The 27,749-nt window shown below is 28.8% G+C and overlaps 1 protein-coding gene across 6 annotated transcripts in view; it reads right to left on the reverse strand.

The window, feature by feature from the left end:
• Nucleotides 1-27,749, reverse strand: part of LOC119616555 (limbic system-associated membrane protein-like) — a 96,672-nt gene that overhangs the window by 4,703 nt on the left and 64,220 nt on the right. For all 6 annotated transcript variants that reach the window (XM_037972977.1, XM_037972975.1, XM_037972974.1 and 3 more), the window contains exon 3: nt 30-184. In XM_037972977.1, the coding sequence (XP_037828905.1) occupies nt 30-184 (155 nt within the window). The remainder of the gene's footprint in view (nt 1-29; nt 185-27,749) is intronic.

The following is a 27,749-nucleotide window of genomic DNA, read 5'->3' on the forward strand; positions in this document are numbered from 1 at the left end:
AAGTAATTGTTGGGTTTAATTTAACTTACCGCTCTATCACCTAAATTTCTAACTCTACATTGCAGCAATGCTGCTTGACCCACTATGGAAGTGACTTCTCGTCTGGACGAGTTGTCAAAATAGGGTTGAGAATATGGAGTTTCCCAATAATGAGAGGATACATCACCGTATATTATACGCATCTCTGAAAAAAAGATTTAATATAAATTATGAAAATGTATGTATGTATTTGTATGTGGTTTTTATTAAAAAAAGTACAACTTTAACTTTTCGTTAAAATGCTATAAAAAATTAAAAAAGTATGGTCGCCGACTATATTATACTTTACAGTTGTTTGTTAGAAATATATGGATTGCTTTTACAGGTAATTAAACTAGGACTGAACTTAATCTGAAGTAGAACTGAAGTAGAACTGAACTAGAACTGAACTAGAACTGAACTAGAACTGAACTAGAACTGAACTAGAACTGAACTAGAACTGAACTAGAACTGAACTAGAACTGAACTAGAACTGAACTAGAACTGAACTAGAACTGAACTAGAACTGAACTAGAACTGAACTAGAACTGAACTAGAACTGAACTAGAACTGAACTAGAACTGAACTAGAACTGAACTAGAACTGAACTAGAACTGAACTAGAACTGAACTAGAACTGAACTAGAACTGAACTAGAACTGAACTAGAACTGAACTAGAACTGAACTAGAACTGAACTAGAACTGAACTAGAACTGAACTAGAACTGAACTAGAACTGAACTAGAACTGAACTAGAACTGAACTAGAACTGAACTAGAACTGAACTAGAACTGAACTAGAACTGAACTAGAACTGAACTAGAACTGAACTAGAACTGAACTAGAACTGAACTAGAACTGAACTAGAACTGAACTAGAACTGAACTAGAACTGAACTAGAACTGAACTAGAACTGAACTAGAACTGAACTAGAACTGAACTAGAACTGAACTAGAACTGAACTAGAACTGAACTAGAAACTGAACTAGAACTGAACTAGAACTGAACTAGAACTGAACTAGAACTGAACTAGAACTGAACTAGAACTGAACTAGAACTGAACTAGAACTGAACTAGAACTGAACTAGAACTGAACTAGAACTGAACTAGAACTGAACTAGAACTGAACTAGAACTGAACTAGAACTGAACTAGAACTGAACTAGAACTGACTAGAACTGAACTAGAACTAGAACTGAACTAGAACTGAACTAGAACTGAACTGAACTAGAACTGAACTAGAACTGAACTAGAACTAGAACTGAACTAGAACTGAATTTAAACTGAACTAGAACTGAACTAGAACTGAATTTAAACTGAACAAGAACAAAGACCGTATTCAGAAAGACATTTATATGAACCCTATCTTAGCTTTCGGACTGTGTTAAGGCGAACTTAGTTTAAGTTTACGAATTTTACGTATTTTTGTATTTTATGAACCGATACATAATTTAATACGTAATAAATAATATATAAAACACCTTGATTTCTAATGCAGACATAAAAACACGTTTCAAAAGATCTAACAAACTAACTGGTACTCATGTCATGCTTAACATCATCATCAACTTGATAGTTGTTGTTTTTTCTCATATTTTATCTTTAATGTTTTTATTATTTTTTTCATATTTTCCTCAATTTAATAACTCAAATTAACCATAATTTCCACTTAAATTCTTTTTATTTCTACGTGTATACATGTAAACTTGTGTATTTAGTAAAATATGTAAAAATGTAGTGTAGAAAATAAAAACAAAATGAAAATTTTTCTATTATTTAGTCTAGCGAAAATACACAGAGAAAAGCAGAAAATGAACCTTTTTATGCTCTTGTGTACATTTTGCTTTGACTACCTTAATGTGACCCTGTTTCAGTTCAAAATTTTACAATTTTTTTATGTATGTAACTGTTTTTTTTTTTATTATTACACCAAACTGAACAACAACAGCAGAAACTAAAACTGGAAAAATAAAACTACAACAACCAAATGTTCTTGAAGTTATATCTGATATATACTATTTTATGACCTCATTAGAGTATGAGCAGGGGGTATCGTACTGTACCGTACCGTACATACTCTCACTCTCGTATGAGGTGTAAAAATGTTAAAATAAAATTTTCTTGCTAAACTAGAAAAAACAAAATTAAATGAACAACTGAAAACTTTGCAAATTTTTTATTTCCAATTTTAGTTTCTTTTTTCGAAAATGAACGTTAGGAAACCAACAAAACTACAAAAAAATCCTATTTACAGATTTAAATAGATTTTAGCCCAAAACGGCAAGCGCACAAGAAAAGAATATAAATTTGTCTTTAGTCACTTTTAAAAGTTATTAATTATTCACACTTGCATCGAAATCTATTATTCACAATTTAGCTGTAAAATCTGATTTTGTGCTTTTTTGTGACAAAATTTTCTTTTTTATCTCCTTTTAAGTTTTTGACAGTTTGCTAAAACTTGTTTGACATTTAAGACAAGTCGACATTGAAATTGTCATTTAAGGCTTTAAGGCATTTTTGTAGATGTTCAAATTTGAACATGTTTATTGGTAAAATTAAGTTGAATTCTGTATTTATGTTTATATACATACATATACGTATATTTATTAGGGTGATCGATTATTCGACATTTTCCAAAAACCGGTTTTCGAATAGATCGAATAGTTGACATTTAAAAAAAACCGGTTGAAATTTTTCAAATACAGAAAAAACCGGTTAACCGGTTTTTCATTATAAAAAAAAATATATTTTAATTTAAAAAACTTAATGTTTATGTTTAAATTTGATTAATAAAACATGGCCCGAAATGATTTTTAACAGTTTAAAAGATTATAACTTTAGATCTAGTCGTCTGATTTACATTATTTCTTTAATATAAAAAAAATTAGGAAAAAAGTGGGACTTCTGTTAAACATAAGGTACTTTGTAATCCTAGCTTATTTTAAAAGCCCTGTTTAGGAAATTTGCATAGGCATTCCAACACTTCCATAAAATTTCAGCCGTAAATTTATTATTGTAATTGGAATATAATCTTAAGATTGATAAAATTTTATCAAACAGTTATCAATTTTACAAATAAATTTTTTTAATTAATTAGGAAAAGAAGTTTAACCAAAGGAGCTGTAGAAAAATATACGCTAGTTCCTCGACTCGAATATTTTTAAAATTTAGACGGGCTGTATTATAATTTACTTAAAAATTTCATTTAAATAATCTTTGAATACAAAGCAAATAAAAGTATTCGAAACCGGTTTTTAAAAAGTGAAAAAACCGGATTATTCGATATTCGAAAAATCAACATTAAGAAAAAACCGACACTGGTAAAGCAGAAAAAACCGGTTTTAAAACCGGTTGAAAAATCGAGTCGATCACCCTAATATTTATATACTTGATTTTCGCTTATGTAATAAGGCAACGAAGGTAGTGCCAAAAGTAGGGTAAAATTAATTTGCAAATTTGTTCATTAAGCAAACCAAATCTTTATTCTGTATTGGTCCTTTTAGATTTCTTACAGATTTTTTAATTAGGTTATTCTAATTCAGTTCTAGTTCAGTTCTAGTCCAGTTCTAGTTCAGTTCTAGTTCAGTTCTAGTTCAGTTCTAGTTCAGTTCTAGTTCAGTTCTAGTTCAGTTCTAGTTCAGTTCTAGTTCAGTTCTAGTTCAGTTCTAGTTCAGTTCTAGTTCAGTCTAGTTTAGTTCTAGTTCAGTTCTAGTTCAGTTCTAGTTCAGTTCTAGTTCAGTTCTAGTTCAGTTCTAGTTCAGTTCTAGTTCAGTTCTAGTTCAGTTCTAGTTCTAGTTCAGTTCAGTTCTAGTTCAGTTCTAGTTCAGTTCTAGTTCAGTTCTAGTTCAGTTCTAGTTCAGTTCTAGTTCAGTTCTAGTTCAGTTCTAGTTCAGTTCTAGTTCAGTTCTAGTTCAGTTCTAGTTCAGTTCTAGTTCAGTTCTAGTTCAGTTCTAGTTCAGTTCTAGTTCAGTTCTAGTTCAGTTCTAGTTCAGTTCTAGTTCAGTTCTAGTTCAGTTCTAGTTCAGTTCTAGTTCAGTTCTAGTTCAGTTCTAGTTCAGTTCTAGTTCAGTTCTAGTTCAGTTCTAGTTCAGTTCTAGTTCAGTTCTAGTTCAGTTCTAGTTCAGTTCTAGTTCAGTTCTAGTTCAGTTCTAGTTCAGTTCTAGTTCAGTTCTAGTTCAGTTCTAGTTCAGTTCTAGTTCAGTTCTAGTTCAGTTCTAGTTCAGTTCTAGTTCAGTTCTAGTTCAGTTCTAGTTCAGTTCTAGTTCAGTTCTAGTTCAGTTCTAGTTCAGTTCTAGTTCAGTTCTAGTTCAGTTCTAGTTCAGTTCTAGTTCAGTTCTAGTTCAGTTCTAGTTCAGTTCTAGTTCAGTTCTAGTTCAGTTCTAGTTCAGTTCTAGTTCAGTTCTAGTTCAGTTCTAGTTCAGTTCTAGTTCAGTTCAGTTCTAGTTCAGTTCTAGTTCAGTTCTAGTTCAGTTCTAGTTCAGTTCTAGTTCAGTTCTATTCAGTTCTAGTTCAGTTCAGTTCTAGTTCAGTTCTAGTTCAGTTCTAGTTCAGTTCTAGTTCAGTTCTAGTTCAGTTCTAGTTCTAGTTCAGTTGTAATTATTCCACAAAAAAATTTCGTAATCAAAATTAGTTTTCTGCAATAAAATAATCATTTCTAAACATAAGTACTCGTTCGGGTGGGATTAACGATATGCAAGAATAATTTTAAATTTTATAAATTGTTTGTGTTTTGTTTTAAAAGTAACAAGTCTGCTGGGAGTTCTGGTCAATTTGACCAACTTTGTTTTTTCCTTATTTGTGTGTTACTGAATTAGTTAAGTGCATAATTGTAAAATTTTTAATTGAAGTTTTTGTGTCAAACATGTATACATACATGTGTTTTAATTCAATTAAATTATATTGTATTTTTTCGTAACTTTATTTAAACTTTTAAAAAGCTTGATTTTTTTTATTGGTTTTTTCATAAACTTGAATTGTATGAAATTTTAATTTAATTTACTCTCTCAAAATACCAAAAATTCCTTAAAAGTTTTTCGCCCAAAAGAATTTCAACTTAAACATTTTTAAAAATGTATTTTATTAAGAAAAAAGAAATATAAATTCTAGGAAGTTCTATGTACATACATACATATGTATATAGAAAACTTTTAAAGAGATTTCTTAAATACATACAGCATTTAAAAATTATATGTAAAGACAAAAAAACACTTATTCAAATATGTACACCCGCAATTTAAATCATACGCTGTATATCCCAGTAGTGCTGATAACTGTTCGCGAATAAGTTATCAGAACTAATTTATAGAAGAAAATTTACTTTACTAACAACGCACTCATTAGCTCTAAAGGAGTTCTCTCATTTACTTTCTAACTTATATTCATTTTAAACTTTTTACTGTTTCAACTGATTACATTCATGTAATTGACACTAAGCTAGTTTACCGTATACATACATACATACATACATACATACATACATACATACATACATACATACATACATACATACATAAATACATACATACATACATACATACATACATACATACATACATACATACATACATACATACATACATACATACATACATACATACATACATACATACATACATACATACATACATACATACATACATACATACATACATACATACATACATACATACATACATACATACATACATACATACATACATACATACATACATACATACATACATACATACATACATACATACATACATACATACATACATACATACATACATACATACATACATACATACATACATACATACATACATACATACATACATACATACATACATACATACATACATACATACATACATACATACATACATACATACATACATACATACATACATACATACATACATACATACATACATACATACATACATACATACATACATACATACATATTTAGGAGAATAAGTTTACGACTTATTTTGTTGAATTTTATAATAAAAATTGATAAATTTATTTTAACAAAATATCAAATTAAAAATCGAAAACAACTAAGATTAAAAATTAAATTATGTAAAACGAAGTGTCTCCACATATACTCCCCTTCCAGACTAGCAAAGGTACTCACAGCTAGTCGGTTGAAATAGGTAAGAAAGCCGGTTTTAAGCGATCTATTGATATATTTCGAATTTTTCCATTGATGTTAACTTGGAAATGTTTGTTGTTACGTTTTATAACCAAAAAGGGTCCGTTGTATGGTGGAGTAAGTGATGGTTTAATTCCATCATTTCTAACAAAAACATGACTAGATGCAGCAAGTTCAGGATGAATAAATGGCTTTTTAAGTGTATGATGTGAGGTATCAACAGGACGAATAGAATTCATTTTACTGGCCAGCATCTTGACAAAATCGTTTTGTGGGATAAATTCGGAGTCCATAAAAAATTCTCCTGGTAATTTTAAAGTTGTACCAAACACCATTTCCGCAGGTGAAGAACATAAATCAGGTTTAAATGTTGTTCGTAATCCCAAAAGAATTAAGGGCAAACAAGTTGTCCAATTATCTGCGTTATTACACATTAGAGAACTTTTTAGAGTTCTATGCCATCGCTCCACAATTCCATTTGATTGAGGATGGTATGCTGTTGTTTGTAAGTGATTAATTCCAAGAAGTTTCGATAATTCAGTGAAAAGTGTTGATTTAAATTGAGAACCCTGGTCAGTTGAAATTCTATTTGGGATACCAAATCGAGATACCCATTCATTAATAAGAGCTCGAGCGATTGTTTCCGCATTGATATCCTTTAAGGGAATAGCTTCGGGCCATCTGGTGTATCGGTCTATTATGGTTAAACAATAACGATATCCATTAGACGGCGGAAGTGGACCTATGATATCAATGTTGATGTGTTCGAAACGTTGGGAAGGCAAAGAATATTTATTTAAAGGTGCTGATACATGTTTGGTTATTTTTGAACGTTGACATAAAATACAACTTTTTACGAATCTTGCAACATCCTTCTGCATTTTAGGCCATACATATCTTTCGCGAACAGAGTTAAAAGTTGCTCTTACACCAGTATGCGCGATATTATGGATTTTAGAAATTATATTTGCTCGACAAGATTTCGGTATAAATGGTCTAACCAATGTTGTTGAAAAATCACAAAATAGAATTTTATTCGAATTCGTTAATGGAACTGGTTTAAGTTTTAAAGATGTATTTGGTGATTCAAGAAACTCTTTAAGTTGTGGGCATTCTTTTTGTTCTTCAGCTATAATTTGGTAATCTATTATTTCATTATTTGATTGAAGAGCATTTATACGTGAAAGGGTATCAGCAGTAATATTACTTTCCCCAGGAACGTGTAATATTCGTGTAGTGAATTGACCGATAAAATCCAACTGTCGGATTTGACGTGGTGAAGATGAATCATGCTTTTTCGAAAATGCGAAAGTAATTGGTTTATGATCTGTCCATACTTCGAAATTGCGTCCCTACAGTGCATATCTAAAATGTTTGATTGCTAGATATATAGCTAACAATTCTCTATCATAGGCACTATATTTTGACTGAGCATCCGTTAGTTTTTTTGAAAAAAATCCAAGTGGCTGAGGTTTATGATTAACAATTTGATGAAGAACTGCCCCTACTGCAATATCACTTGCGTCTGTACATAAAACAAGATCAGCATTTGGTTTTGGATGAGCCAATAAACTTGATTTAATCAGTGCTTCTTTGCATGCTTCAAAATGTTGGATAGTATTGGAAGTCCACTGAATTAAGGTTTTATCTTTTTTCTTATTTCCATTAATAAGTTTGTTTAAAGGAGCTTGGTCTTTTATTGGATTTCGGATAAATCTACGATAAAAATTTATCATATTTAAAAAACGTTTCAGTTCAAAAGCATAAGTTGGTAGAGGGTAATTTTTTATAGCTTCGACTTTTTTTGGATTGGGACTAATGCCATTTTCATCAACAACGTGGCCTAAAAATATAATTTGTTGTTTTCCAAATTCGCATTTTGAAGGATTGATGGTTAATTGATGTTTTCGAAGTCGCTCGAATACAATTCGTAAATGTTGAACGTGTTCCTCAGGTGTTGAGGATGCAATGCAAATATCATCTAAGTAACAAAAAGTAAAATCTAAATCTTTTAAAACCTCATGCATATGTCTTTGAAAAGTTTGGGCCGCATTACATAGACCAAATGTCATATGTGTAAATTCAAATAATCCAAAGGGTGTGATTATTGCCGTCTTTGGAATGTCGCATTCTCTTATTGGAATTTGATTATAAGCCCGGTTAAGATCAATTTTGCTGAAAATTCGTTTGCCATGCATAATACTTGAAAGGTCTTGAATGTGTGGAAGCGGGTATTTATCTGGAATAGTTTGCGCGTTTAGAGACCTATAGTCTCCACATGGGCGCCATGTACCGTTAGCTTTACGTACCATGTGAAGAGCTGAGGCGTATGGACTCTTTGAAGGTCTACAAATACCCAGTTTCGTTAAAAAAGAAAATTCGTTCTTAGCTGCCTTAAGTTTTTCATCGCAGAGTCGTCGAGGTCTAGCTGTAACAGGTGGACCATTTGTTTCAATAACATGTTCAACTGAAGTGGATGTTAATAGTGATGGGATTTTATTTATTTGTGTGATATCTACAAATTCTGATAATAACTTTGAATACTGAGAAGAAGTATCATAAGTTTTTATTGAAGGAAATTTGGATATTTGTATAGAGAAACAATGAGAATAATGTTTAGTTTTGGAATCAATAATTTTTCTGTTTTTAACATCTACGATTAAATTATAGTGTTTTAGAAAATCCGCCCCAATAATATTATGATTAGTATTAGCTACAATAAAATTCCAATCTGTTTGTTTCCGGATACCAAAATCAAGTGAAAGTTGAGCAGTTCCATATGTTGAAATTGTAGAATTATTAGCAGCATACAGCATGGGTGATGACTTCTTAAGTTTAACTTTTTTATATAAATTAGAACTTACCAAAGAAACATCAGCTCCGGTATCGACAAGAAATTGATTACCAGTTGAACGGTCAGTTATAAAGAGGCGTGAAGAACAGTTAATAATGTTTTGTTTGATTTGATTATCGGCGACTTTATAATTAGTCGCCGAGCTAATTAGTTTTTTGAAAAAAATGTACAAGGTTCTTTACATTGTTTAGCATTTTTGCCAAACTTGAAATGATACCAGCATACGTTATTTGTGTTAGAATTTTCTTGATGGGGTTTGCGTTTTTGTTGATTTGAAGTTGATAAAGTTTTCAATGATTTTTCAATTCGAGAAATTGAATCTTCTAACTTTGACAGACGCTGATTAACCGTTCCTGTATTTCGAACAGCACATATATCAGAATTTGATGGTTCTTCAGAAGTTTCTGTTACATCACTGTTACCATTTCTTAAAGAGTCAACAATTTCATCAGCAACAATAGACAATTCGGTAAATGATATATCTGGTTTACTTCTCATCATACCAGCTAAAACAGCGCGTGCTGTGGAAGGTAAACGTTGTAACCAGAAATCGCGAATTATGTTCTTGTCTTGTGTTACATTAGTTCGTTGTAGTTTAGTGAGCAGATGGCTTGGTTTGGTATCACCCAATTGTATACGTGATGCTAATTGCTCTAGTCGTGATATTGATGAAGTGGCAAATTTATTTAAAATTACATGTTTTAAAGTAACAAATTTGTCATTCATTGGTGGATTGGTGATAATTTCGAAAGCTTCATCATACAAACGCTCATCCAAATGAACTATAGTAATACTGAATTTCTCACTATCGCTGTTTATATTTTGCAAATTGAAAAACGCCTCTAAACGAATAAACCACGATTCAATGTTATTGGAAGAGTATCCTTGCAGTTGTGGTATTTGCACTTTTGATGAGTATGAAAGTGTTCCCGGAGAGGATGTGTCAGCATTATCATTTTGATTAATATATTGTGGTGCTTCAACGAATTCTTCGTTATCGTCCATATTGTTATCATTTTCAGCAAGAGACGCTTGTGCTCTTGTAACGCTTCTTGTTGTTGGCCTATTGTTTTGCATGTTATGGCTTTTGTCGGGGTCACCAGTTTAGGAGAATAAGTTTACGACTTATTTTGTTGAATTTTATAATAAAAATTGATAAATTTATTTTAACAAAATATCAAATTAAAAATCGAAAACAACTAAGATTAAAAATTAAATTATGTAAAACGAAGTGTCTCCACACATACATACATACCTACTATACATACATACATACATACATACATACATACATACATACATACCATACATACATACATACATACATACATACATACATACATACATACATACATACATACATACATACATACATACATACATACATACATACATACATACATACATACATACATACATACATACATACATACATACATACATACATACATACATACATACATACATACATACATACATACATACATACATACATACCATACATACTACATACATCATACATACATACATACATACATACATACATACATACATACATACATACATACATACATACATACATACATACATACTCATACATACATACATACATACATACATACATACATACATACATACATACATACATACATACATACATACATACATACATACATACATACAATACATACATACATACATACTACATACATACATACATACATACATACATACATACATACATACCTACATACATATAACATACATACATACATACATACTACATACATACATACATACATACAGACATACATACATACATACATACATACATACATACATACATACTATACATACATACATACATACATACATACATACATACATACATACATACATACATACATACATACATACATACATACATACATACATACTAACATACAGACATACATACATACATACAATACATACATACATACATACTACATACATACATACATACATACCATACATACATACATACATACATACATACATACATACATACATACATACATACATACATACATACATACATACATACATACATACATACATACATACATACATACATACATACATACATACATACATACATACATACATACATACATACATACATACTAATACATACATACATACATACATACATACATACATACATACATACATACATACATACATACATACATACATACATACATACATACATACATACATACATACATACATACATAAAAATACTTAAGTAACAAGTCATTCATAAAAAATATATAGTTACTCGCAAAAATTGAAGGGATTTACTCTAAAAACAGACAGTTAGAGAGCGACATTTTAACATTTACATGCAAAATAATTTTAACTTTAAAGTTGCTTTTTAAACTTCTATAATATTTTGTTATTTTTTATTTCTAACAAACATTGTCTAATCAAAAGCTGCTTAAAGTATGATGAAAAGATTTTGACATTCTGTTTTTGTTTACGTATTTTTTTGTGTTATTTTTCCAACAACATCAACAAAATAACAGCATTTGTTTCAAAACTCTCGGAAAAGTTTCATACTTTTTTTTTTGTAACAAAAAACTTTTTACATATACTGGAACTCAAAGTCTGTGTTTATATTGTACACCCAGAGAAAATTATTGTTCAGTTCTAAATCTGTTCTAAAGTTCATATTAGTTTAAATTTAACATTTAAACTCTGTTGTAATTATTATATGATTACAGCAAACAAATATATGTTTGTCGCAATCATTGCAGAAATTGTTGATACATCGTAATACGTTTGGTGCAAAGCAACATACTTATATGATTGCGTCTGTCATTTCAGTGATAAATTAAACATAATATGGTTGGGACAGTAAACCTTTTATAATAATGTTTCTATATAATTTTTCTGCGTGTAAACAGTACTGTAATTTAGTTTTACTGTACCGTTTTGTGTTTTATTGTGAGTTAAAAAAAATAAAAGCCATTTCATTTTGTTTTACTTTTTTATATCATATTCTGTTTAAAATTTGTTATATTTTGTTGTTGCTGTTGGCTTTATCACAAATGCATTTTGTGAAAAAAAAATCAAGTTGGTTGGCTGATAAAAAAATAACGAATGAAAGAACTACTGTCAAGTTTTGACGTTTTTATTTATATTTTTTTCTTTACATTATTATTTTCTGGCAGTATGCTTTTTTGTGCAAAATACTAAGGCAATCAAATAAATAATGATAATTATTTTTTTTTTGCTTTGTTTCTTTAAAATGTCAAATTTCCAAAAAGTCAAATTTTATCATTTGCACAATTAAATTCCTACAGACTAATAAGTCTTAACAAAAGACTCACAAATTTTACAATTTACACAAATTATAACAAAAAAATATTAATTTTTAATTTGTATTTTTTTTTTTTTGGAATGTCAATTAATGTCTACAAGATAAAATTAAAACAATCAAAAGACAATTAATATTTAATATTAACACATGGCCTAAGGGTCTTAGAAATATATAAATATTTAAAGTAAATATTGTAGATTTTGTTGCAAAAAAATAAATACAGATAAATAAAGTAACAAATACTGGAATTTTAAATGTTTTTTTTTTTTAATTAAATAAAAATAAATTTTTAAATTTAGTTTTATACAATATTATAGACTACAATACTAATCTAAGACTGGACTATAGACTAGACTATATACTAGACATAGAGTAGTCTATAGACTAGACTATAGACTAGTCTATAGACTAGACTATAGACTAGACTATAGACTAGACTATAGACGAGTCTATAGACTAGACTATGAGACTAGGACTATAGACTAGACTTAGACTGAGACTATAGACTAGACTATAGACTAGAGCTATAGACTAGACTATAGACTAGACTATATGACTAGACTAGAGACGAGACATAGACTATAGACTAGACTATAGACTAGACTATAGACTAGACTATAGACTAGACTATAGACTAGACTATAGACTAGACTATAGACTAGACTATAGACTAGACTATAGACTAGACTATAGACTAGACTATAGACTAGACTATAGACTAGACTATAGACTAGACTATAGACTAGACTATAGACTAGACTATAGACTATAGTCTAGTCTATAATCTAGTCTAGACTATAGACTAGACTATAGACTAGACTATAGACTAGACTATAGACTAGACTATAGACTATAGTCTAGTCTATAATCTAGTCTAGACTATAGACTAGACTATAGACTAGACTATAGACTAGATTATAGACTAGACTATAGACTAGACTATAGACTAGACTATAGACTAGACTATAGACTAGACTATAGACTAGACTATAGACTAGACTATAGACTAGACTATAGACTAGACTATAGACTAGACTATAGACTAGACTATAGACTAGACTATAGACTAGACTATAGACTAGACTATAGACTAGACTATAGACTAGACTATAGACTAGACTATAGACTAGACTATAGACTAGACTATAGACTAGACTATAGACTAGACTATAGACTAGACTATAGACTAGACTATAGACTAGACTATAGACTAGACTATAGACTAGACTATAAGTAGACTAGACTATAGACTAGACTAGACTATAGACTAGACTATAGACTAGACTATAGACTAGACTATAGACTAGACTATAGACTAGACTATAGACTAGACTATAGACTAGACTATAGACTAGACTATAGACTAGACTATAGACTAGACTATAGACTAGACTATAGACTAGACTATAGACTAGACTAGACTATAGACTAGACTATAGACTAGACTATAGACTAGACTATAGACTAGACTATAGACTAGACTATAGACTAGACTATAGACTAGACTATAGACTAGACTATAGACTATAGTCTAGTCTATAATCTAGTCTAGACTATAGACTAGACTATAGACTAGACTATAGACTAGATTATAGACTAGACTATAGACTAGACTATAGACTAGACTATAGACTAGACTATAGACTAGACTATAGACTAGACTATAGACTAGACTATAGACTAGACTATAGACTAGACTATAGACTAGACTATAGACTAGACTATAGACTAGACTATAGACTAGACTATAGACTAGACTATAGACTAGACTATAGACTAGACTATAGACTAGACTATAGACTAGACTATAGACTAGACTATAGACTAGACTATAGACTAGACTATAGACTAGACTATAGACTAGACTATAAGTAGACTAGACTATAGACTAGACTAGACTATAGACTATTGACTAGTATATAGACAGCACTATGGACTCAATTATATACTAGTACTTTTGACTTTGGAGAACATACACACATATGTACATAAATATTTACATCATTTTATCCGATTTATAAAAAATTACTGTCAAATTTGCGCAAAAAACATTTTGTTATCTATTAACACTTTCATAAGATTTCCAGAAAGTGCTCTTGGCTGTCTTATAGTATAATATGTATATCATATGTAAAATATGTCAGCTCAAATTAATGTCATATGATACATGAAATAATAAATGTAATACAACCAAATACTTCAGGTGCAAATAAAACAAAAATATTAAAAATTATTACTACTGCAAACAAAATAAGAATGGTTATAAATCAAAACGACAAGTAAAGCCCAAAAAGTAGACTTTTTGCTTACTTACTAAACTTTTTTTAAAACCCTTTTACACTGATTGTTTTTATTTTCTCCTAAGCACATAATAAATCATAAATAGCGAGTATCCATGTAGTCAGCTTTTATTAAATTTTTTCCCTCCCTAAAACAATCTAAATATCAAGAAACTTTTAAATGGACTTAACTCAATTCGATGTAACACATACTACATATACATACATACTTGTTTTTTATCCAAAAAAAAATTTAACTTTATCCAGCTAAACTTTTTAGTTTAATTTTAAAGTTTAAAACAAAGACTGAGTGGAAAAAAATACTTAATATACAAAAAATTAAATAAAAGTAATGAAAGAAAACAATGTTGTATGTGTTCGACATTTAAATAAGTTTTATTTCAATTTTGTTTTGTTTTTGTTGTTTTCTTATTTTGAATTTTATACCAACTTACAAGCCAAACATTCGTTTTCTTTATATTCGAACAGTATGAAATGCTCGAGGATATAAGTGAATCTCTCTCTCTGAACATTGTTTTTTATGTGTTGTAGTTTTAAACATTTATAATTTGCACCCCACAATTATTTTTAATAAAACTTTTAACTCAAAAAATAAGAAAAAATTATAAGAAATTTGTTTTAATGTTAACTAGCAAATTTTCTCATGTTAATGTAAAGTTTAATTTGGAATTTTTTTTGGTGATGACAATACTTAGGCGTATCCAAATTGTATTAATGTAAACGAGTAATTTCTGGCAGAAACTTTTTTTTAGTTTTGGCAACAAAAATCCAGTTTGAACACTTGATGTTTTTGCAAATATTCTTTATTTGCTTTCTCAACGAGTTAACAAGTAATTATTAAGCGAAAAAAGGGAACTGATAAAGAATTTGTCATGTAATTAGTTTTTTCTTTTGCTGTTTTATATCGTTATACTAAATACAAATAAAACGATATTTCCTTTAATTAAAATTATAAATTAAATGTCCATCTCGTTAAAATTATATATAAAACTAAAGGGCACTTCAGGTAAATGTGGCAAACATTTGAAGAAATACAGTAACCACTAATTCTTTGAATGAGATTATAACCCGCTTTATAAACTAGACATCGACGTTACTATATACGAAACTATAGACTGCACTAAAGACTAGGCTATAGAATTGACTATAGACCAGACTATAGAATTGACTATAGACCAGACTATAGACTAGACTAAATACTATACTATAGACTAGACTATAGACAAGACTATAGACTAGACTATAGACAAGACTATAGACTAGACTATAGACTAGACTATACACTAGACTATAGACTAGACTATTGACTAGACTATTGACTAGACTATAGACTAGACTATAGACTAGACTATAGACTAGACTATAGACTAGACTATAGACTAGACTATAGACTAGACTATAGACTAGACTATAGACTAGACTATAGACTAGACTATAGACTAGACTATAGACTAGACTATAGACTAGACTATAGACTAGACTATAGACTAGACTATAGACTAGACTATAGACTAGACTATAGACTAGACTATAGACTAGACTATAGACTAGACTATAGACTAGACTATAGACTAGACTATAGACTAGACTATAGACTAGACTATAGACTAGACTATAGACTAGACTATAGACTAGACTATAGACTAGACTATAGACTAGACTATAGACTAGACTATAGACTAGACTATAGACTAGACTATAGACTAGACTATAGACTAGACTATAGACTAGACTATAGACTAGACTATAGACTAGACTATAGACTAGACTATAGACTAGACTATAGACTAGACTATAGACTAGACTATAGACTAGACTATAGACTAGACTATAGACTAGACTATAGACTAGACTATAGACTAGACTATAGACTAGACTATAGACTAGACTATAGACTAGACTATAGACTAGACTATAGACTAGACTATAGACTAGACTATAGACTAGACTATAGACTAGACTAGATAGACTATAGACTAGACTATAGACTAGACTATAGACTAGACTATAGACTAGACGATAGACTAGACTAGACTAGACTATAGACTAGACTATAGACTAGACTATAGACTAGACTATAGACTAGACTATAGACTAGACTATAGACTAGACTATAGACTAGACTATAGACTAGACTAGACTATAGACTAGACTATAGACTAGACTATAGACTAGACTAGACTAGACTATAGACTAGACTAGATTAGACTATAGACTAGACTATAGACTAGACTAGACTATAGACTAGACTAGACTATAGACTAGGTTAGACTAGACTATAGACTAGACTATAGACTAGGCTAGACTATAGACTATAGACTAGACTAGACTGGACTAGACTGGACTAGACTGGACTAGACTAGACTAGACTGGACTGGACTAGACTATAGACTAGACTGACTGTTTTCTGCCCAAAATAGTGGTCACGCTTTTAGTAATTATACTATATATAGTATGTATAGTAATATGACAGTGACATCAGATTAAAATTCCTTTTTAATATTAATAACATAACAAGCATAAACTGAAAACTGTAAAAACAGAAACAGTTACTTAAACGACTTTAGGAGGAAATAAAACGAGGGAGAAAAATTGTGTCATAAATGTAGCAAAGATAAATGTAATAAAAAAACAGCTGTTAATATTTTTATATAATTGCACTTAGTTAATCAAATAAGTTTTCAGTTTAAATATGAAAGTACATATTACAAACCTAAATATACTACATTTATTTCATTAGAATTTTGTCTTTTTTTTACAGGTGTGCTTGAACAAAAAAGCTGTAAAGCTTAAGATAGAAGAGGAAGAGGAGAAGGTGCTGATGGTTGGTAAGTAAAGCTAAACAATTTTAATTCCTTTTAGAAAATAAACCCACTTTAGTAGAAGTATTTATACTTATAAAGGTGGTTTTATTTTTTCAAAATTCTTAAAATAATATTTTCCAGAAATTGTGTGTATGAGCAAATATTCACTTAAGAAATTTGTTTTCATTTTTTTATTTTATAACAAGGTTTTTACTTCGGCCTTGTCCTTACAAATAATAAACTAATAATTTTTGTCCTTGATTGTGTTGTATTGTGAATCCATAACACAAATTTTCAATGGAAAATTATTAAGTCTTAATGGTTTACAATTTGTTATTAACTATTAAAAGAAGAAAAATCATTAATCAAATAAATATTTGATTGTTGTTGTGGCTGGTCTATTGAGTATGTTTGAGTTAAGTTTTCGTAATAAACAAAATCTATGTGTATTAAGGAACAATTAAATAAAATAGTTATGATAAAGTAATTATTAGATAAATTATTTATTGTAAATAGGAATGTATGTATATGAAAACAGACATATACCCATTTAATAGGAAATGTATATATTTTAATGTGTATGTATTAATCATGTTGCATGTTCAGTAATTAATAAAGATTAACTATTTGTAGCAATAAGTATTTAAACAGTGTATGTACAGAAACAAAAAAAGAACATGAACAAAAATTATTCGATTGTCTGACCTCTCCACTGTGACAATTCGTTTTAATCTGTCGTCAGCAATTGTTGCACGCAACATGATTTACATACTATTTAATTGATACTTCTTCCACTAGATGTGGCATGCTCAAATACAGAACATATAAACAATCAAACAAACACACACTTTTACGCACTTATTTTATTTTAATTTTCATTATTATTATTTTATTTATATTTATTGCAAGGTAAAGTGTTTTTATGTGAGTATTTAACAATTTTTTTTGTTACCTCGCCAAACTGATGAATTATCTGGGATTTTATACAAGTGCCTTTTTTTGTTTAATTTTTTTTGTTTTTGTATTTAAGTACTTTATGCTTAAAATGTTAAGTTTTTAATCAATTGGTCATTTTTTTCTATATTATTTAACTCAACAAGTTTTCTCTTTAAGGAAAAGTTTTTTTGTAATTTCTTTTTTAAACATCTTTATTGGTCAAGCATTTTATTATGTATAAAAAATGGGCAAAATACTTCAATTAACAACAGCTAATCGCTGTTGTTTTTAAAGTTTAATAATTTTAATTATTTTGGGATTTATTTTAAATAACCTAAACTTTTAATAGAACACTATTTCTTTGGAAAGACAGGTCAGTTAGTGGAATATATTTTTAGTGAAAAACTTAATTCTTCTCTTATCTTTACTACCAATTTTAATATCTTGTTAAAAACTCTTACTAAGGTAGACTGTTTTCATATAGAAAATGTCTTCCCAAGGAAGTGTGTTTTCATATAGAAAAAGTCTTCCCAAGGAAGACTGTTTTAGTATAGGAAAGGTCTTCCCAAGGAAGACTGTTTTCGTATAGAGAAAGTCTTCCCCAGGAAGTGTGTTTTCATACAAAAAAAGTCTTCCCAAGGAAGACTGTTTTCGTATAGAAATAATCTTCCTAAGTAAGACTTTTTTGTATAGAAATAGTCTTCCTAAAGAAGACATTTTTCGTATAGAAATAGTTTTTCTAAGGAAGACTGTTTTCGTGTAGAAATAGTCTTCCTAAAGAAGATTGTTTTAGTGTAGAAAAAGTCTTCCTAAGAAAGACTGTTTTCGTATAGAGAAAGTCTTCCCAAGGAAGTGTGTTTTCGTACAGAAAAAGTCTTCCCAAGGAAGACTGTTTTCGTATAGAAATAATCTTCCTAAGTAAGACTTTTTTGTATAGAAATAGTCTTCCTAAAGAAGACATTTTTCGTATAGAAATAGTTTTTCTAAGGAAGACTGTTTTCGTGTAGAAATAGTCTTCCTAAAGAAGATTGTTTTAATGTAGAAAAAGTCTTCCCAAGAAAGACTGTTTTCGTATAGAAAAAGTCTTCCCAAGAAAGACTGTTTTCGTCTTTCCAAGGAAGACTGTTTTCCTAACGAAGACTGTTTTAGTATAGAAAAAGTCTTTCTAAGGAAAAAAGAAAAGGACTTTTTTCGTATAGAAAAAGTCTTCCCAAGGAAGACTGTTTTCGTATAGAAAAAGTATTCCCAAGGAGGACTGTTTTTGTATAGAAAAAGTCTTCCCAAGGAGGACTGTTTTCGTATAGGAAAAGTCTTCCCAAGGAGGACTGTTTTCGTATAGGAAAAGCCTTCCCAAGGAAGACTGTTTTCATATAGTATTAGTATTCCTAAGGAAGAGTCTTTTCGTACAGAAATGACCTTTTTAAAAATCTAAATCTGAACTTAATCTTGACGAGCTCTATGATAAAAGGTCTTGACATTTGACAAGCTCTTCAATGGCAACATTAATTCTTCGTATTTTATAAAGTTTGTTCAAAGTAAAAAAAAATAAACAAATAAATTGTTAATACTCATCATACTTGTGTATTTATATAGATTTCCAATTGTTACTCTTGTTAGTCATTATTAAGTATTATTATCATTATGATTATTTTGTATTGTGTTCTATGTGAATTGGGCTTTTCAATTTGTTTTGTTTGTTGGGGGAAGTGGGTGTATTGGACAATTTTCTTTACAAATACACACAATATTTTTATATTTGTTATTAAAGGCGCTTTGTTTAATAACAAAATACTTAAACAAAAAGACTAAAAATATTTTTTTCAAAATAAATTTTCCCACATTGATGATGTATTCTTAGAAAAATTACTTTGGTAGTTATAAAATGTAGAGACCAAAAACAAAAACAGCTGCCTGACCTCCCTGCCAGCCCTGCCCTCTTAAAAAGACTTTATAGACTAGCAGCCATATACAAACAGACAGACAGATTAGCCCCTGTGGCAAATAAATAAATAAAAACTTGTGTAGGACGTTTCAAAAGTGTGTAAGAAAAAGTATGTAAAATTTATAGAAATAGTAGGTGTAGAATATCTATTCAGACATATACACATACTCACTCACTTTATCACTCATTTACCTCCCAGCAAACAACCAAACAAAATAAATAAAACAACAGACTAACAAATATTGAAAACATTAAACCCATAGTGCGGTGGCATAAGCGTAGCATGAAACAGAGAAGACAAACCTGTTATAAAATAAAATCAATATCGACGACTTATGATGTTATCCATAATGTGACCAGCCATTTAGAATTTCCGGAAAATTTAATTATTATTCCTATTATTTTATTAGAATTTACTTATACACTTTGTATAACTAATGTCCGTCCGTTTTAAATTGATTGCCAACAACAAATTCAAGTACAAATTTAACAAATCAATTTTGTCATTTATTTGTTATACATACTATAGTAGTTTAGCATAGATATTTGTTCGTTCATGAATATATAAAATTCATTTGTCTGCAACCCATTGAATTTCCATTCATTTAGTTTTTTTCAGTTTTTTTCATTCAAGAGCAATGAAGCAAAACCCAACTAACTATGAAATTTTATCCGTTATAAACTGTATTTTATAAATTGTGAATTTTTCTGTTTGCATATTTGAATAGTATTCAATTAATTTTTCAAATTTAAATTTATTATTTTTCCTTTTTACAATAATTTTTATTTATTTGTAAGTTAGTTTTTTGCTTGTAATGAAAAAAGAAACCATACTTTTTTATTTAATTAACAAAACACCATTTCTAGTTGAATGTCGAAAGTTTTTATTTGTAATTTAGAAATTCAATAAAATTTGAATTCAAAAATTTTTAAATTTTTCTTCTTAAGGAAGACAATTTTTGTATAGAAAAAGTATTCCTAAGGAAGACTATTTTTGTATAGAAAAAGTCTTCCTAAGAAAGACTATTTAGAAAAGGTATTCCTTATGAAGACTGCTTTTGTGTACAAAAATACTTAGTAAGGAGGACTCTTTTTGTATAGAAAAAGTATTCCTAATCAGAACTATTTTTGTTTAGAAAAAGTCTTCCTAAAGAAGACTGTTTTGTATAAAAAAGTCTTCGTAAGAAAGAACCTTTTTGTATAGAAAATGCCTTCCTAAGAAACACTATTTTTGTATAGAAAAACTCTTCCGAAGGAAGACTCTTTTTGTATAGAAAAAGCTATCCTAAAGAACACTTTTATATAGAAAAAGTTTTCTTAAATAAATTATTCCTAAGGAAGACTATTTTTGTATAGTAAAAACCATCCTAAAGAACACTTTTTATATAGAAAAAGTTTTCTTAAAGAAACTATTCCTAAGGAAGACTATTTTTGTATAGAAATATACTATTTATGTATAGAAAAAGTCTTCCTAAGGAATACTCTATTCGTATAGAAAAAGTCTTCCTAAGGAAGACTCTATTTGTAAAGAAAATGTCTTCCTTAGGAAGATTCTTTGGATAGAAATAGTCTTACTAAAGAAGATTCTTTTGTATAGAAAACAGACTCCTTTTGTATAGAAAATATACATTTCTAAGAAAACTCTTTTTATAGAAAACTCTTTTCAATAGAAAATTCTTCCTAATGAAAACCATTTTCCTTAAGAAAAGGTCTTCCTAAGGAAAACTCAAAAATTCCTTTACTTGTTTCAAATACGTCACAATAGTATTTTGCGAACGGTTTAACTTCACAAAGAATTCTTTACAACTAATTTTGTTTTCAGGACATGTCCCATTAATTTCCTAAACATTTCTTATAACATTCTTAACCAACAATTATTTAATTTGTTACCAGGTAAACACAGTTGGTCACGTTAAGTCACCACCCAACTATACAACACAAACACCTTCTTTTTAACACAAAGAACACGTCGTATAAGGTAAATGCATGCTGCTGGAAAAAGGTCTTTTTTCAAAAGTTAAATAAAAATGTTAAACATTTTTCAAAATTTTGCACGAACTTGAAATTATTTACTCTAAAACACTTGAGTTGCTTGGTACACAAAACAGACACACACTCGCACTTAAACAGCAAACGGCTATGAGTACGTTTAAAATGCCAGCGTAGCAAGGAAAAGGCAAAAAAAAGAAAGAAAAAAATGAACGATTACGTTTAAGTACCCCAGTAGTTCGGGGGGTGGCTGGCACTCAAATAGCAAACGACTAGGGTTACGTTAAAAGTAGCATCGTAGCAAGTAAAATCCAAAAAAAATAATGGAATGAACGAAAGTTTACGTTTAAGTACCCCAATAGTTCGTGGGGTGATTGATGATTGACTACTAACCAGATTACTTAGGGGCAGTATAGTAATGATAACTTCCTTTCATGTTAAGGAGCTTAACCAAAAAGTTAGTGGAATGGAAGAAATACTATTTAAAAGGGATTTATTGAATCTATGTTAAAAAATATACCCATTCTATAGTAGTGTGAGTAACTATGCATCAATGTATGTATGTGTGACATGCTGTGTATATGTAAGCGATTTAAATATCCTAGTTTTTTCTCTACAAGTGTATGTTGCAATCCTTTAAAAACTGACACAGCATTTTTAAAAAATATTTATATTGTTGTAAAAGTTGTAGATGTTGCAGTTGATAGTTTTTTTTTCTGTCTCTCCTCTTACATTTTATTAAACTATAAACAAGAAAATATTTACCAGAGTATGTATTTTATTCTCATAGTTGTTTTGCATTTCACTCTCAATATGAGCAATAAAAATAAAAATAAGTATAGGAAATATAAATAAAATTTATAAAGATTTAGTTGAAGTACAATTATTATGCATCTTATTATTATTGTTGTTGTTTTTGTTGTTATTATCGTTTATTGCTTTTAATCTTTTGTTGAATTCTTTCACAAATACTTCAATCTTATTCTACCGTATACTGATTGCTGCAATTTAATTTTAAATTTACATAAAATTTAATTGTTTCATTCAAATAATTTATGAGCAATTACTTTTTAGCCTTCAACAATGAAATCTTTTTGAAGTATTTTTATCAGAAATAAATTTTCCAATTAAAATTTAAATAAATACTTAAATTAGTTAATAGCTTTCTGCAAACATAAAGTTAAATACAATCTTGTGTTGGTAGTAAATATGAAGACATACATAAATTCAAGGTACACTTAAGGGCAGAAAATAAAGTGCGGTTTTAAATCCCTTTTTAGCCTCAGCGTTAAAACTTTCTTTCCTGCTATCTTTTGTAACTAACTAACTAACTAACTAACTAACTAACTAACTAACTACTAACTAACTACTAACTAACTAACTAACTAACTAACTAACACTAACTACTAACTAACTAACTAACTAACTAACTAACTAACTAACTAACTAACTAACTAACTAACTAACTAACTACTAACTAACTAACTAACTAACTAACTAACTAACTAACTACTAACTACTAACTAACTAACTAACTAACTAACTAACTAACTAACTAACTAACTACTACTAACTAACTAACTACTAACTAACTAACTAACTAACTAACTAACTAACTACTAACTAACTAACTAACTAACTAACTAACTACTAACTAACTAACTAACTAACTAACTAACTACTAACTAACTAACTAACTAACTAACTAACTAACTACTAACTAACTAACTAACTAACTAACTAACTAACTAACTAACTAACTAACTAACTAACTAACTAACTAACTACTAACTAACTAACTAACTAACTACTAACTAACTAACTAACTAACTAACTAACTAACTACTAACTAACTAACTAACTAACTAACTAACTAACTAACTAACTAACTAACTAACTAACTAACTACTAACTAACTAACTAACTAACTAACTAACTAACTAACTAACTAACTAACTACTAACTAACTAACTAACTAACTAACTACTAACTACTAACTAACTAACTAACTAACTAACTAACTAACTAACTAACTAACTAACTAACTAACTAACTAACTAACTAACTAACTAACTAACTAACTAACTAACTAACTAACTAACTAACTAACTAACTAACTAACAACTAACTAACTAACTAACTACTAACTAACTACTAACTAACTAACTACTAACTAACTAACTAACTAACTAACTAACTAACTAACTAACTAACTACTAACTAACTAACTAACTAACTAACTAACTAACTAACTAACTAACTAACTAACTACTAACTAACTAACTAACTAACTAACTAACTAACTACTAACTAACTAACTAACTAACTAACTAACTAACTAACTAACTACTAACTAACTAACTAACTAACTACTAACTAACTACTAACTAACTAACTACTAACTAACTAACTAACTACTAACCTAACTAACTAACTAACTAACTAACTAACTAACTAACTAACTAACTACTAACTAACTAACTACAACTAACTAACTAACTAACTAACTAACTAACTAACTAACTAACTAACTAACTAACTACTAACTAACTAACTAACTAACTAACTAACTAACTAACTAACTAACTAACTAACTAACTAACTAACTAACTAACTAACTAACTAACTAACTAACTAACTAACTAACTAACTAACTAACTAACTAACTAACTAACTAACTAACTAACTAACTGACTGACTGACTAACTAACTAACTAACTAACTAACTAACCAACGATAGTACCTCAGTCAATACGCTGGTCTTTCAGCTTAAAGGACGTTACAATCAGGATTAAGTCATTATTGCAGCAAACAATCAATAACACATAATTAAATAGGTATGTGTGTGTGTGTCAATAAATAGACTTCTTATTTACTTATATTTATTTCAAATTTAGTTTGAATAAAAAATGAAATACAATTACTTTTCAGCACACAGGTGCATTTTATATTTTGTACTTGATAAGTAAGTAATAAATATGTCTCCAACAAAGCCTTATATGCAGTCAACCCACTGTCGTCATTATAAATTCTGATGTATCTCTTCATTGCTTATTTAGTCAAGTCAAATGACATTAGCATAATATACACAACATAATACGATACATTATATTATACCTTTTAATATTATTAAATAAATATGAATGAATGAATGAATGGATGTGTTAAAAGACACTCACTCTTACTTACTTTCTTAGTCACTTATTTAGGTGATAATAAAATTGTAAGGACTTTTTTTGAATTTTCCCTAAGGCCTTAAGGTATGTAAAACACAATGTATATTAAATTAAAAAAGATTAATTTCATCAAATTTTATTTTTTTTTTTTCCTAAAAAAAGTATCAGCTGACATTAAAAACACCCTGTTCAAATGTCCTTGGACAACGTTTGTATATTTTTCTTAGAAAAAAAAAGAATAACAAACACAATTTTCCACAATATTTTCCTTCGATTTCTTTTTGCATTTGCTGTTGAAAAATTGTACAAATTGAATCAACAAATCGAAGGTGAAATTAAATTAAGTTTTATTTTCGTTCACTCACTTTTGTGCCCTCAAAGTATAATTAATTTATCTTCCTTGTAGTTCCAGGTATGTATTTTGCAAATTAAAGATTTAACTATAATGGGACCATTAAATGTTTTCATTAACACACTGTATTTTATTCATTCATTCTTATGCGCGCTTGAACGTTTAATTTCATTAATGTACTTTATGGGTGACAGTTACGAGGGTAGGACATATAGAATAATAAGAAGAAGCTAAAATAAAAGTTATGAGTAGTGTCAAAGAACAACGTTTTTAATTAACATTACAATTAAATCTAAAGACTGAGACTTCAAAATTTATGAGAAATATTTTATTTATGTAGTTGATTAAACAATTATTTTAAACAAAATATTTAGTAAAATTTCTTGACTGGGGAAGTTTTTAATACATATTTAAAAGTTGTTCGGTTTTGTAAACTCTGACAGAAATTTTAACATTAAACATTTATTGTAAAAGTTTAAAAACATAAAATTGTTGTAACCCTCCCTTATAGAGCCAATTCCATCCATAAGGTTTAAATGAAAATTTTTAAGAAAAAGTTATAAATTGTATTTCTGCATTTTAAATCATTATTTTAAAACATGATGACATTGGAGGCAAGTACTTACCACGTTCGCTTACAAGTAGTGAGTTTGGTAAGTATCTACCTGTAAATATGGAGTTAAGCAAGTAGTTTTGTTTTGAAAAACAAACTGCGTCTACTACTAATTTTGACAATTTTTATTTAGTTTTTGTAAAAAAGTAAGTACTTACGTATATAGTTATTTTTAAGTCATTACTAGACTACTTTTAAGTAATGTAGACGGTATATAGTCGTCATGTTTTAGCTAGGTTGTAACATCAAAGCATGGTAATGACATGTACTTTCTCTGAAACATACTTTTCAATGACTAATACATACGCCTGCATTACATAGAAGGAGTCTAGTAATGACTTTTAAATAACTATAAACGTAAGTATTTACCTATCCTACCACATAACGACACAAATTGGAAAGCATAAAGACGGATTTTTATTGAAAATTTGGATTTTTTGTAAGAACTCGGATTTTTTTTTGAAAATTTGATTTTTTCAAGAAATCGAATTTTAATGAAAAAAAATGGGATTTTTAATAAAAATTGTCATTTTTATTGAAAATTCGGATTTTTTATCGAAAAATCGGATTTTTTATCGAAAAATCGGATTGTTATTGAAAACTTGAATTTTTATTGAAAAATTAAATTTTTATTGAAAACTTGAATTTTTATTGAAATTTAGGATTTTTAGTAAAAATTCGAATTTTTATTCGGATTTTTGATCGAAAAATCGGATTGTTATTGAAATTTAGGATTTTTAGTAAAAATTTGATTTTTTAAGGAATTGGACTTCTCGTGAAAAAATAAATATTCGGTAAAAATGGAAGTTTTTATTAAAAATTTAAATTTTTATTGAAAATTCAGATTTTAGTTAGTTAGTTAGTTAGTTAGTTAGTTAGTTAGTTAGTTAGTTAGTTAGTTAGTTAGTTAGTTAGTTAGTTAGTTAGTTAGTTAGTTAGTTAGTTAGTTAGTTAGGTAGTTAGTTAGTTAGTTAGTTAGTTAGTTAGTAGTTAGTTAGTTAGTTAGTAGTTAGTAGTTAGTAGTTAGTTAGTTAGTTTAGTTAGTTAGTTAGTTAGTTAGTTAGTTAGTGTAGTTAGTTAGTTAGTTAGTTAGTTGTTAGTTAGTTAGTTAGTTAGTTAGTTAGTTAGTTAGTAGTTAGTAGTTAGTTAGTAGTTAGTTAGTTAGTTAGTTAGTTAGTTAGTTAGTTAGTTAGTTAGTTAGTTAGTTAGTTAGTAGTTAGTTAGTTAGTTAGTTAGTTAGTTAGTTAGTTAGTTAGTTAGTT

This window comes from Lucilia sericata, unplaced genomic scaffold, assembly GCF_015586225.1.
Source record: "Lucilia sericata isolate MDLA Ls3-8-SP2 unplaced genomic scaffold, ASM1558622v1 Contig000079F_arrow, whole genome shotgun sequence".
Lineage (NCBI taxonomy): Eukaryota > Metazoa > Arthropoda > Insecta > Diptera > Calliphoridae > Lucilia > Lucilia sericata.